Raw genomic sequence first — 14,794 nt, 5'->3', positions numbered from 1 at the left:
ATAATGTTTGCTAAAACATGGTGCTGCAACATTTGAGAAAGCTGTAAATGCAGAGCACAGAGCAGGCAGCGTTAGAGGGTATCAAAGCACAGCATACAGGTAGATAGTGTTGGTGTCCAGGTCCACACAGACAACATCTGGCGGGGGGTCGTAAAGGTCGAAGTAGCGGGAGTCCACGCCCACTATAAATGGACAAGGAGCGTTGAGGACGCCTGCCAGAGAGAGTGGACACAGGGGGATGTAGGGACACTGCCACTGGAAGGGGAAAATCATCTAAGGAGACACAAAAGAGAGAGACGCACGATTACGACAACCAGGCTGATAAAAATAAAACATTTCACTTTACCTCCGGAGTATGTTTACTTCAGACTCCAGAATTAAATTTGGGCAGATGAAGAATAATGTGCAGATTAAACTACAGCTGCCAGGACAAACAACTAAAATGTTAAAAATAAAGAGAAAGAGAAAGGAGAAAGAGAAGGAGGGATGGTTATCTTTAGATGACTGGGGAAATATTTGTAAATCAAAGTAAGTAACTACATCCTCGCACAGTTGGAGGGAATTCAGGCGGAAAAACATCATGAGCCAACCATCATCACTTATTATGGCGCCGCCCAAAGATTAAAATCCAATGGTGGGAAATTCAGGAATGCTTGGAAACTGACAATAAATATGGGTACAATAAGACTGAACATGAGACAGGAGACAGGAGACAAATGCATCATCAGAATATTACTTATGGGATGGAAAAAAAAGCCCTCAACATTAGATGACTAGTTAAAAAATATTTATGAAATCTATATAATAGAGAGACTATACTATATTTTCTATAAAAATACAAACAGAGAAATTTAGGGGAATGTGGTCAGAATGGATCAGGTACATCATCTCAGAGGCCAGACATGCGTTGCAATAAGGAGGCTTTGTTAGGAGGAGCAGACTTTTATGGGTAAATATGTGTGTATATGGGTGTGTGTGACACTGTTTGTTCAAATGTTCATAGTTACTTAAAGTAAAATTAAAGGCAAAGCAAAAAACGGAGGAACAGCTTCATTTCGAGATGGTTTACTGCAACCATTTGACTTATGTTTACATTATTCTGTATTTATGTAATCAAATGTATTTTAAGCCATGAAACTAAAAAAAAAAAAAGTAGCAACTAGGACAAATATAAGGAGTCTTACTTGCATAACGTGATGCTTTATCATTCAACTGTTTTATTTCAACACTTCAAATGCATTTGTGGGATTTTTGTGGATTGTGACATCCTGTGTATTCAAAGCAACGAGGTCGGCAAAGCAGCTCCTGGAGCTGGAGAATCAACGACCAATCACGGTGAAAAATAAGACGAAGGTCAAATACACGAAGGAGCAGATTGGAGATATTTTTAAATATAAAGCATGGTATAATTAATGATGTTTTAAGATTGAATTTTGACTTTAAACCAGTGCAACTATAATGGGAGAAAGGTTACTGACACGCCTTTTATAATCTTAACAAAATGAAGATTAATTTGTTACTTGACGAGCTTTTAGTAACTCATTCATGGATGAGAATGACTCAGCCTGCTTTTATATTCCAGAGAATTTCAAGGGAAACGCTTTGAACAATCATCTTCTGTTCATCTTCGTTTTACTGCTGACTTGCATGTATTACGACTTAATCATTATAAAGATATGAGTGTTTATGGGATGTACTCTTGCCAAATACTATGCTAAAGTATGTCACAGTATTTACTACATTTAAATTCACTGATAGATACATAAAGTTAGTGTATTACTGTAATTATTACCTGTAATTTGAATGACACTTTGTAAACCCCTGGAGGGTTTTCAAGCATTTCTTCTATATTCTCTTATAATTATTATACGCTGTGTCTTTTCAAAACTTCTAAATGTGTTACATACAATGGAACTGGAATGGAACTGTATATAAATATGTTATGGTGAAAACTAACGTCTTTTATACCCGTAAAAACACAGCATCTAATATTAAACCCAAGAGGAAACTGCACATGGCTGAATTCCACATTATTGCAAAAGAAACTTATTTTGGTTGTTGGGCAGAGCAAAACAACATTTGACTTTTTTTTTTTTTTAGCTAAAATAAAAATAACTGAGAGACTTTATGATCTCTGATTTCAAAGTAATAGTCAGGGTTTGCACAGCTTCTTGAGGATAAAATTCAAACACTTCCAGGGTGCCTCAACTATAAATTACTAGACTCTGGAAGCATTTACCATCACATCTAAGTTAAAAAAAGAAAAAGAAAAACACTTCCTTTTCATTTCAAATGTTAGAAGACTAAGAAATCTGGACGATATAATGCACAAGGAACTAATGACTTCACTGCTGAGCATTTAAAGCATGTTTATCCAAAAACCTGTTTCTCTTCTCGCTGCTTGTTTCACTGTGTTTGTACTTCACAGCAGTCTACCTGACTGAATTTAAGACATTTTCAGACGTTTTGTTAAAGTAATTTAAGATCTTTATACGCAAAGTTTGTATTAGTGTTTATTGGTTCAATGTTGGTTTCGTTTTGTAGTTGTTACAGCATTAACAATGCATATTTTTCCATTTAAATGAAAGACTTGAGTTAAATCAAATGTCAAAATAGTAATGTAAGCTTCATAATTCACTTTTTAAGAATTGTCAAAATCCTATTTCAGACATTTAAGGCCTGCAATTTAGATGATTGTATTTTAAGACGTCTTATGACCCTTTGAAGACCTGAAAAACTTTGCCTACCCTTCATTTGACTTAACAGTGTTATTAATCTAATTCTCATGCCAACGAATTTGCACAGATTTTTATTTCATTGATTTCATGCAGTGGCTGTTTTTGTATTTCAATCTGATGATGATCATGAACTACAGTAAATTACGAGTAAACAAAACTTAAACTGAAAATTTACGACGTTTCAAAAGCAGCAGATGTTGCTAAAAACCCAGTCTTTGCAGTGACACTGATGAATATGGCCGAACATGGCGGAGCGTACTTACAGCCACCACGGCCTCGGCCACTCCGGTGAGCACAGCGGGCCGGAGCGAGTGCAGCAGGATCTTGCTCTCCAGCAGGACAAAGTGCAGCAGCGTGGCGCAGTTCTCTGAGCCCAGATTCATCAGCAGCGTGCCATAGTCCGCCCCGCTGAGCACAGAGGAGAGGAGTGGGGTGATGAGTTCGGGCAGAGGACGGAAAGCAAAACAGAAAGCACGGGGAGGAAGGAACTTGAAGAAAGTGATGGAGTGAACTCCGTTTGTAACTAGACACTGACATGAGTCATATCAGAGAGAAACAAGATGATTCAAAACTTCTCTAAACAACTGGATATAATGAGGAAATATATAGCATTTTAAACAGCTTTTCATTATTAATCTTTATTATCAACACCAAGAACTTTGAAATAGCAACGTAACACTTTCATCTTATAATGCAATGAAATCCACAACTCTGCAAGTCATACTTGATTTTTTAAAGGGATAGTTCAGATTATTTGAAGTGGGGTTGCATGAGGTATTTATCAATAGCAGGTGTATTATCTACAGTAGATGGATGTCTGCACTCCCAGAGTTTGGAGAAGGGAAGAGGAGAACCAGCACGGAAGCTAAGCAATGAACTGCTGCTGGGGGTGTGTCGACCGCCATACCTCATGCAACCCCGCTTAAAATAGACAACGTCCCATTAAGTTGTCGCCACAAGTCTGCTCCATTCACCATTTCTGTTTGCAGTTTGTCTGCGTTTACATACACTGTTGTGTTGTTTGAGTCTTTTCCAGAAACTAATATGACTTTTTAGAGGGCTTTGGAAACTGAAAATGAATCTTTACTCTCATCTGCCTTTAACAAAAGCCCAACAGTCACCATTGTCGAGAGTTTATGGTAACACGAGGCGAGAGAGGCGTTGCTCTAATCGCTCGTATCAATTGCAAAATTATGCAATGCAGCAACGGAAAAAAAATCTCCAGAAACATGATGTCTGAGGTCGTTTTCATTGTGAGGATTTGACCCAGAAAGAACTACCATGAGTGAAAGCTTTTTTTTTTTTTGGTCTGGAACAATACATTGGTCTTTTTCTTTCAGCCTGCTCAGCTGTTTTTCTTTGAGACAAAGCACAGAATATATACTGAAGGGAAGCTCCGTTTGGCTTGAAATGCAAACAACACCGTCAAAGTATAAAGAATAAACTACCCCCTTGTTTGAAAAAGGATTCAGCAAAGTAACTCAACATGTTATTTGTCGCTAAATTACTATGTTTAGCATTGGAAATTGCAATTACCTTAGAGGTAAGGGTGTACACACAGGCTGGGAGAGGATCAAGGTGTCATGTGCTGAGAGCTGAAATGAAAAAATTAAATGTTCATTGAAGGAGCTATAAAAACACAATGATACGCATGTTAAAGTATAAAAAGATTAAAAAAAAATATTGTTACCTGGACTAATATTCTTGGCCTTTGAGGGGAAGGAAATGACACGTTGTGCATGAAGTGCGAGATGTGCCTGTTGAGAGAAATATATAAAACATGGTCTTCAAATTCTTTTCAAACATATCCAGCCACGACATTCAAAACATGGGCATCGAACGTCCCCAGCAAATGTTATAAAAATACAAACCCCATTCTAAAAAAGTTAAGAAGCAGCATTAAACATAAATAAAAACAGAATGCAACCAATTACAAATGCAAATCACTGCATTCTGTTTTTATTTATGTTTTACACAACATCCCAGCTTGTTTGGGATTGGGGTTGCGGGTTCGTACTTTTCAATAGGCAGCGGGTGCGGCCCTGAGACGGACAGCTTGTAGAGGAACATCAGGAACTTGCGGAAGGACTCGAAGAAGGGCCAGCGGGAGAGCAGGCAGATGCATTTGTTGGTGTTCACGGGCCGGTTGGGGATCATCTTCTTCTCCACCGTGGTGAGAACGCCCAGCTGGATCTTCTGCTTCTCGCTCAGCAGATCGACTGGATACGGCTCATAGAACTGGATGGCTGATCCATACACCTGCAACCAGGGACGGATGAAGCACTTCAGTCATTTTGCAACTTTTTAGCTCCCCAAGCCTAGTTTAACCTTGATGGACGAGTCGTAAAGTCTTTTCAAAGATACATTAACTCAGGTAATAACCTTCCTTCCAACTGTGGTTTCTTTTTACATCAATACGAGCTTGCTCTTGGTCGCTGCATCTCACCTTTTCACCAGAGGAGATAGTTAAGACGAACGTGGAGAAGACAGGCAGAGGATCGCGTGTGTTTGGTGCCCAACACTCGATCTTGGCTCCCATTGGCAAACAAAACAGAGGGACAGATTCTGACAGTGGGAAGGACTCATAGTCCTCCTCTGGGTAACGAAAGATGAGACCTGAAGAACAAAGGAAAAAAATAAAATGATAGTGATCGTCACAAGTGTTTATTATTATGCTGTCAATTCAGATTGAGATCTGAGGCTTCGTCAAACTTCCTTTTAGGCAAATCGTAGAGATTACAGTATTTAATATCCTCTTACTTCATGTTCAAACTTCACATAACTTCACTGACTATATAGCCAACTAGAGGGCTATGCTGATTGGACAAATTACTTAATCTGGCTCTTTCTCAGGTGAGGTTTTAATCAACATTTTTAAACCTGTGCAATATCTTTAATGCAATATTCTGTTTTAATGGAGAAATTCAAAGGCTTTTTTTTTTTAAGAAAAGAGATTTCAGTATTTCTGGTTTCACTTTCAGGAAATACCTATCCAGCTCCTCAGTGTATCTTGTTGTTTGGTGAGATGCCATTTTGACAAGACACACACATTCTTCTGTGAACATGTGCATACACAAACATGCAGAGACACAAGTAATGGGCGTGTCAGGAAGTGCCGTTGTCTGCAATGAATAAACAGCCGCCTCGCAGGAAAAAGGCCGGCCAAAAAGATAAAGCCAGCATGTGTGTCTGCATGGGTGTGTGTGTGTGTGTGTGTGTGTGTGTGTGCGTGTACACATGCTTTCATATGAACTCTGATTATATGTGCATTGCGCAAGGAATTGTTCCAAAGGCCAGCCTATTAAGGAGGCATTCAGTCAGAGAAAATGTCACACAACAATTCAGAAATGCCAGCTGCAATAAGCGACTATCTACTGCAAGATCACAGCTTTACGCTGAAGGCGCAGCTCGCTTTGAGCTTTGACACAAAAACATAAGCTAGGCTGATTGTATCAATGTGTCACATCATTAAACAACGCTGTGTAACTGTAGAAACACTAACAGACCTTTTCGCAGTAGCTCTTTTGACACAAAATAGTCTTGTAAACACAGGCTGATGCTGATAAAGGATGCAATGCAATGACACTGATAAAGGTCCTGTTCCATTCGGCTCAAACAGAGGCAGGGTGCACATCACTCCACTGAGCTGGCTGTTTCTCTGAATATGGAAATGAAGCGTAACAAGCTGACAATGATGTCAGGCAAGTGCATGTTGTCACAGGACCTTATTTCATATTAATATTTGGTGTTGTGAAAAAGGTCTATTATTATTCTTGCAAAACATTTTAACACCGTCATGTGTTGGAGCCTGCTTCTATCAGAAAAATAGAGTTAAAAGTCAAAATCAACATTTACAATTAGTATCTCATAATTCTGAAAGTCAAAGCATACTATCTCATAATTTTTTTATTTAAAAAATACTTAATTTTCTACTCATTTCATTTCATAACAATGCTGCCTCCCACCAAATGACAAACCACACACGCACGCACGTTTTGCTGGAACATCAGGTTATAACTAACTAGGAGGCTAATGTCTGTTCTACTTGGCTACTTAACATTTGACTCAGAGGTAAGAAACAACAGAGACATGTAGAACCCAGATGACCCTTGTCTGTACTTGACTTTTACTCACCGGCTTTGTAACTGAGGGAATTGGACGCAGATACCGATTTCTTGTAACACAGGAACACATTGGAGCCCCACTGAAAAGTTTAAAACACAGATATGACAAATCTGTCCTCTCAGAACTGACGATACAATCCTGTTAGCTAAGGAACAAAAATCAGACCCACCATGCCACAGTTGAGGTTCTTGTCCACCTTGCAGAAGGTATGTGGTGGCGTCTCGCCCTTGCTGGTGACGATGACGCAGATGTCCGTCACCGCCAGGGAGTTCTGAGGCTGGACAGGCGGCGCTCGGCGGAAGGTGATGAAGATGCGCTGCGAGGTGGCGGAGCTGTTGTTGACATTGGCGCAGCGGCCGTATGGCGTGGCCTGGATGACCTCGCAGCCCTGGATCAGACGCTCCTTGCCCTCATACAGCACACTGATAAACACAACAAACGGTGAGCAAACATATTAGCTGGACACGGGACAATCTGTGCTTCCATCAAAAATGAAGATGGGATTATGTACAAAAAAGGGACAGTAAAAATCCCTTTAATTTAATTCAAATCAAGATGGCAGTTAGCATAGCAGCTGGCTTTGCAATGACTCATGCCCACACGTACTACTCAGAGACAATTAAGTGTCTCAGAGAAGAGTGCTGCCCTGGAATCGGTTTTGCTGTCAGGCATGGCTTTCATTTCTTAAACAGCCTCTGCTGCCAAAAGACAAATACCTCACATTCTGATGACACAACAGTTTACACTGCAAAAATGTAATGGCAAGTTTGAATGCTAACAACAGATCAGGAGTTTGAAACAGACCACAAGAAGGAACTGAGGAATCTCTGTGAGGTGCAAGAAAAGCTCCTGAGTAATGAGCTTGTCAGTCTGGAGCAAAGACTTCCATAGAATCCTTCAAAGCAGAACTGCAAACAGGATGAGATGAGGGAAAAGATCACAAGAATATTTACAAGGAAAATATGCTTTGCTGCTAGTGTTTAGGTCTGATTTATATTTCCATCAGCTATATACGAAGTCATGCTTTCTGACATCAGAAAACAGGATACTTGGGACAGTGACACATAATATGATAAAACCACAGTTTTCACATGTGCTGAACTCCCAAAGGAAATATCTGACTCTAGCTGCTAATGCTCCACTATATACAGTAGCTAGTTGCTAACTTTGACTGTTGCTGGGCAGGTAGTGTGCAATGCAGGTTTGCCAGAGGTTTTTTGCTGAAACAGCTGCTGGAGACAATGCTGATGAGAGCGGTGAGACTAAACGAAAACAGTAAAGCTGCGGGCCGTAAAAAACAAACCAATGTGCTGAAAGACACTGAAACTTTCCATAGAGGTGAGGGTAACTGCAGAGTCGATAGGGCTGCAGAATTAATTGACTATCAATTGTGATCATGATTTTGGCTTCCTGCAAATAAATGAACACGATTGACTGGGACATTGAAGCTTAAATTAAAGTGCGCCGAGCATTTCCTAAACAGCCAGTCACCCTGCAGCAGCAGCCTGTGCAGAATTTCCTGGATGCTGCAGTTGCAGTCCAGAGTGGAGGGAGTAATACACAACAGAGAGCCGATGGATGAAACAAAAATCTAATCTCTAAAGCAGAAGGGAAAGCGCCAGTCCCTCGAAACCGATCATCATTCCTCGCTTTGAAGTATTTTGGAGCTAGGGAAAGTGATGAATAAGAACAAATCAAATCACCATTCACTCACATTGTTTGGGAGATCCTGGGACGCTGTTTTCCTGTTAAACTTCAGCAGTGTTTTACGGACTAGAAAACTAAAGCCAACCTTCAATCAGCCTGAGAGTGAATAGATAATGACTGAATTTTCATTTTTGGGTGAACTATCCCTTTAAGGCCTCCAGGTTGTTATAAAGCACCACAGGAGAAGGTAAACTCAAGCCATTACCTGGCTTATGTGGAAGATTTCGTTAATTTCCCAGAATCAGTTCACTTTTGGGCAAATCTGGTGAAAAAGATTTAGGAAACTGCGCCTTCTTGAGAGACAGTAAGCGGGAGGGTGAACTGTAGCCCTCGGGTGAGGAGGGTAATCTCTGGTTCTGTTTTACAGGGAGGATCAGTGTGTGGTCAGAACCGCCAACTTTCTTCTGAAGCTCTGGTTTCCCTTTGAGGCCTCGGTGAGAAGCCGTCTGTCTTCAATGGGTGATGTGATTCAGACATATTTACCAGCTGACTCATTCAAATCCCAGACGGCGAAGGAAACTTGGATATCAAGATTTTCATATCCAGCGTAGTACAAAACAAACACTTTGAATGTGATGATTTGGATTACTCCCAAAATGTTTTGTGCATTACCAGACCAGGCTTCCTTATCGCTCCTGCTGTGGAATATCACTCAGCTAAAAGTTGCAGAAGGAGCAGCAATCAGTGTCCCACTGTGTTTTTTTGCATGACTGCAGGGCTTCTATGGTAGCATGCTCCATGTCCTCCCCTTTCCATCTGGACAATGCAATGTGGGAGGCCAAAAGCTGTGTTCGCTGCCCTCTTTTAACTAAGACAGAACTCGTTTTTTTGCACACATTTTTTTTTTATCTTGTGCAGGCTACAGGGCAGCCATCGCTGATATAATAGTCCCCGAAACACTCCATTTATTCTGAAAAGAGTGCAGGACAAACCTAAAGAGGCCAGGAGGACAGTTGCCAGAAAATTCTCATTTAGGCAACAAAAAAAAAACAAAACAGACAGAGCGCTAATGGGCACACTGAGTCGTGACGCTGTGGAGCCCCGGGCTGGGAATGCTGCCTTCACTGACAGCAGACAGCAGAGGTGGCAGAAGGAAGGATGAATGATTTACAGGTTGCCAGCTTTTCATGTATTCTTTCAGCGGATGAAGACGAGCAGGTGGAGGAAAACTCAGGAAGGGAAGACACTGTTGTTGCATCTAGGGCTGCAACTGACTATTACTTTCATTGCTGATTATTTTCTTGATTAATCAGTTAGTTGCTTGGTCTAGAAAATGTGGTGAAAAATGTTGATCAGTATTTCCTGAAGCCCAAGATGATGTCCTAAAATGTCTTGTTTTTCCCACAACAAAAAGTTATTCAGTTTACTGTCATAACAGAATAAAGAAAACAGAAAATATTCAGATTTAAGAAGCTGGAATCAAAGGGATCAAAGATTATTTTTTCTTTAAAAAAAATTAAACCGACTAATAAATTATCAAAATAGTTGATGATTAATTTAATAATTGACAACTAATTCATTAATTGTCAAATTAGGCAAGAATATTGACATTTCTCCACTACTGACTAATTAACAATAAATCAGTTAAAATCTTAAAGGTGATTAAAGGGATAGTTCACCCAAAAATGAAAATAACTAAGTGCACATCATCACATCACACAAACCCAGTTCAGTCGGTGTGTATGTGAACAGGGCACCAAGCTGAGGATCTACAGTGAAGATTCAAGCTAAAAAACATGTTTTTTTAGTCAGCTTGGCATACTGGGGCTTCAGGAGACTTGGATTACACCAGATGAGCAGTATGGAGGCATTTTATGCTTTTATTCTGTAGCATTGTTTTCCTGTGAAACTCCAACAGTGTTTTCTGGACTAAAAACTAAACATGACCTTCAATCAGCATGAGTGTGAGTAGATAATGACTGAATTTTCGTTTTTGGGTGAACTATATGTTTAATGATTAATCATTAACAGCCCTAACTGAAATAGAATCATCAGGAAGTGATCCAACGCTGTAAAGCATCAACTTGAGGCATTTTTATTAAGCCATACACTATCTATCATATCACTTATTAATAATAAACCACACAGTCATGAATTTTACATTAGGAGTCTCTTAACATTATATCGGTATGCATCAACACAGAAGACAAACTTGTGAAATCTGTTTTTCAATCTGATTAAAATGCATGACTGATTTGGTGCTTCAGCCGATGAAAAAAAGCAAACCATAAAGAGGCCTGACAAAGACTGGGAGTCTTTTAATATAATTTTGTTTCCATTCTCTTCACCCCACATGTCTGTTTGCATGCTAAGCAGGATTGCACAATCTCTTCATGGAAACATGACTTGACATACGATCTTGTGTTTATGCTCAGTGCACCGACAGCTGCAGGGTTTTGGGAAGGTTTTATGTAGTACTATACTTTAAAGCAAAAGGGAATGGCATCAATAACACGTGGAATTAACTAAATTCATCACAGAACAAGCAGAACTGCAGTCAATGTGATGCAATCTTCATACAGCAGCACCGGTTTTCGTCAAAGGCCTGAATTTGTAGGGGAATCTTCCAGAGCGAGATGAGTGTTGTCTCTTGCAACTGGAAACTCAGGTTCCTTAGCGGTGAACACAAAGAGGCTTTAAACAAAGACCAAGGTGTGTGGAGAGCCCAAAGACCTCAGGCTGTTGCATCATTGTCGTCAGTGACGCATTGCTGCATTTATATTGCGGCTTCATTCAACAGACACAAAGAACTGGTGATGAAATGTGGATAACATTTTTGGCTCCTCTGTAAAGGAGTAAGAGCGCTGGTAGGCAGCTTTAGGGCCACTTGGCTGGATTTAATGAACAAAAATGGAGTTCCCTCTTGCAGGATAATAGGAGGAAGCAGGAAAATTGTATCGATGGATGGGAGCCAAGAGGTGTGGCTGAGAGGGAGAACTCCATGATGCAACGGGGCGAGTGACTGAACTGGTCAGCACACCTACTTCCTTCCATTTCTGAAAACTTAAATGTGACACTGGGGAACATAAACTATGAGAAACACCTTTTAAAAAAATACATCATATAATGTAGTACTCTCAGCTTTACAAAAGATTGGAGGCAAATGTCTGAGTAAGTCATGAAAAGTTGCACAGTGAACCAACTTGCAAAATACCAAGACCCAGAAACTGAAGCAGCTAAATGGAATTCAGCCATTACTAAATCTTTTATTTCCCTGTTTACTGTGACAAGTCCAAGCACAATCCATGAAAAATGCTTCTTGAAAGACACTAATGATGCATGTAACTCAGAATTCTGTCAGGCAAATCGGATTCAGATGTTAATTACTACATTACTCACTTCTTTTTTTCCAGTTTAGTGCCACAAGTAACTCCTATATTAGCCTACATCAGTGTTTTACCATTAAGACTCCTTCGTCAATCCTTCGTGAAATCATCAGATTTCTACACGGTCAGAGAAAGTGAAAATGTCATAGTTCAGATATTAAACCCCAGTGCACCACAGAGCGTGCAGCACAGTTGATGCACTGCAGTTATCAGCCCTCCGTTTTTCTGTCAGTTTGTTGACAGCCTGCCATGCTGTTGCATTGTTCTATGTAAAATGACAGCTAAAAAACTTGTTTACCAACCATTGGTTTGACCTTCCCTCGACAGTTAACCACTAGTTTAGTTTAGTTTAGTTGACAGGGACAGTGCACATTAATAACATTTCTGAAAAGAAGTTCCAGAGTTAGCCAGAAAGCCTCATTTTCATCCATCTTTTCATCAGTGCATGTTGTCACAAAGTGCACAAGCTAGTAAAAAAAAATGTATGACCCTACTTGTTTATTCTTGTATATAATTAATAATCAATACATTGTAATGCACACTGATTGACAAAGGAAATAAAAAACACAAACAACTGATTGACTTGAGGATTCTCAGTAAACTGAGGGGTCTCTGACTGATGATTGACTGATTGACTGATGATAAACAACTTTCAGCAGGCAGCTGTAGATGCCTGTTTTTTTGCATGTGATATTCTTTTGACAAGCTAGCTAGTGATTAATCCAGTTGAAGGACACTTTGGGGATCTTTAATCATATCTGTAATTGTGTGTTTTTCCCCTCAAGAGCTTCTTCCATCTTCCACCCTGTTTCCATCACAATAACGCACTGAACAGCAGAAGACATTTTGGAGTCAACAGGCCAACTGACAATCTTATCATGTTATCAATCTACAAACTTCTGCCGTCTGAATTCATGATCCAGAACAAGCTGCAATAAAATCATAACTATAAAATGTTTATTCAAGTTTATGTTTGACTCATATTAAGTGCTGGGTCTCATTTAATGCATAACAGTGAAAATGAAGCCACTTATAATGACTGCCTTGCTGCTGGCATGTGAACATAGTACAGCAGATTACAAACACCAACATAAACAAACTGCTGACTCACCCGATGTCAATGAGAGGCGACTTCCCTCGACTCCTCCTGTAGCACAGAAACAGCTCCGGGCTCTTCAGGCTGCCATGGTTAAGGTTGGCCGGCTGGCCGCTGTAGGTGCTCTCGATGCACGTGAAGCCCTCGGGCACCGTTTCTCCTGCTGATTTGTTAATGACAGCCAAGTCGGTGATGGGCGCTTTGGGCCCGCCGGACTTGGTCTCTGACAGGTCCTGCTCGAGGGGCGTGGACTTGTCTGTCAGCCCGGCCACCACAAAGTAGTCGGTCACACGGTGACCCTTGTCCTCGATCATGGCTGGACGTACCTGGAAAATAGAAAATAGTTTATTTGCCTCATAGCCAATACACCTTATGGAACTGTGTTCATTTAAGACAAAGTATTCTTTGCTGCCTATTACTTAACACTAGCTACAGATACTGTATTTAGCCTATAGGCATGGAGAACAGTGCACGATAGTGAGAGTAAAGCTCTTACATATCACTCTGGGACAGTGGGGTGGATTACACATCCAAGCATACACAGAATGCTAAGTAATACTGTGGCCAAGGCAATAAAAGGATCCTTTAAGACCACTGTGCCACAACGAGGCAAACAAACTGGAGAAACACAAGGGCTAATGAAGGGACTGGATTTGTTGACATTCACAGACACTCTTGTCATTGTAGATCACCGCGCCGCTCCAATTATGTCGAGAGAGTTAAAGCTCTGGCAGCTACAGAGAGCCAAGGGAGAGCAGCCGGGCCCAGAGGAATGCTCAGAAATGCCACTGAGAGCGTAAATCAAGCTGACACCAAAAAGTCTGTGAAACGCACAAAAATGGTAGCCAATTTAACTCATCTGACAAAAAATGTAAAACATGGCACAGAGTTTAACACTTTGAGCTGCCAAAATGTGTAAATTTTAAAGTTTATAGTGAATATCTGTTTCAAATGAAAGCTCCAGTTTCTTTTTCTAGTTTATGTCTGAGTCATGACACTAAGTTTAGCAGCCAGCAACTCAGCTAACGGTTACAATACGACTCAGCCAAGTGTTGCATTGTCAGTGACATCACTACACTATAAAGTGACAAAATAGAAGAGTGCACTCAGTAGAGTGCAGTTCTCCACAAGGAAACAGATGGTGAAGCACCTACTGCAATGCCACCACAACTTCCTGATGCAACCAGCGGAGATTTGCAAAGTTTCGAGTTTCTCCATAGCACAGTCTCTGTTTTCTTTAAGATGCATAGAGTAATGTAATGGTATTATAACCAAACATCCTGGGTTCACCTAACAACCCAGTAACTGAATTTATTTCCAGTAACTACTGTCACATTCAAATTTTAACATTTATAACCAAATGTCAGAATTAAGCAAGTTACAGTCAATTTTTGTAGTAAGGTCTGCATCTCTCATTTGTTTACTGGTGGACCTTGGCAACCACCATGGCAACCATGCTGACACACAGCGGAGATGGCGACAAAACAAATAAAAGCGGGATTTATTCATCTCATATCGTGCCTTAACTTAAGTGAATCACAAGATAGCAGGTATGAAATTAATCTGCAGATGTTCCGGTATGAGATGAAACAAAACGTTTCCTGTTCCTACGTCAGTTTTTGAGCCACCACAAAGGCCAAAATGTGGCCTGCAACAGACTAGAAGGTGAGCCTTGTTTTTAGCCTAGCAGTTGTTAATGATTTGCAGCCCCTACTGGGGTGAGAAGTAAGCAGTCAAACCTGGCTTAAAACAACAGAGCAACTGCAAAGAAAGAGAAACTTAAAGCAAAAATGTCCTTGTTG

General features: G+C 40.4%; 1 protein-coding gene across 3 annotated transcripts in view; it reads right to left on the bottom strand.

The window, feature by feature from the left end:
• dennd4c (DENN/MADD domain containing 4C) overlaps positions 1–14,794 on the bottom strand; it is a 42,274-nt gene that overhangs the window by 12,859 nt on the left and 14,621 nt on the right. For all 3 annotated transcript variants that reach the window (XM_084711579.1, XM_084711578.1, XM_084711580.1), the window contains exons 2-10: positions 13,008–13,318; positions 7,033–7,285; positions 6,873–6,942; positions 5,185–5,354; positions 4,756–4,997; positions 4,429–4,495; positions 4,275–4,333; positions 3,002–3,146; positions 98–273 (exon numbers count right to left, since the gene is read on the bottom strand). In XM_084711579.1, coding sequence (XP_084567705.1) covers positions 98–273; positions 3,002–3,146; positions 4,275–4,333; positions 4,429–4,495; positions 4,756–4,997; positions 5,185–5,354; positions 6,873–6,942; positions 7,033–7,285; positions 13,008–13,306 — 1,481 coding nt within the window. In that variant the 5' untranslated portion in view covers positions 13,307–13,318. The remainder of the gene's footprint in view (positions 1–97; positions 274–3,001; positions 3,147–4,274; positions 4,334–4,428; positions 4,496–4,755; positions 4,998–5,184; positions 5,355–6,872; positions 6,943–7,032; positions 7,286–13,007; positions 13,319–14,794) is intronic.

This window comes from Lutjanus erythropterus, chromosome 23, assembly GCF_056507025.1.
Source record: "Lutjanus erythropterus isolate fLutEry1 chromosome 23, fLutEry1.hap2, whole genome shotgun sequence".
Classification (NCBI taxonomy): domain Eukaryota; kingdom Metazoa; phylum Chordata; class Actinopteri; order Lutjaniformes; family Lutjanidae; genus Lutjanus; species Lutjanus erythropterus.
Note: the sequence above shows the minus strand (reverse complement) of the source record. Positions and strands in the feature narration are given on the sequence as shown.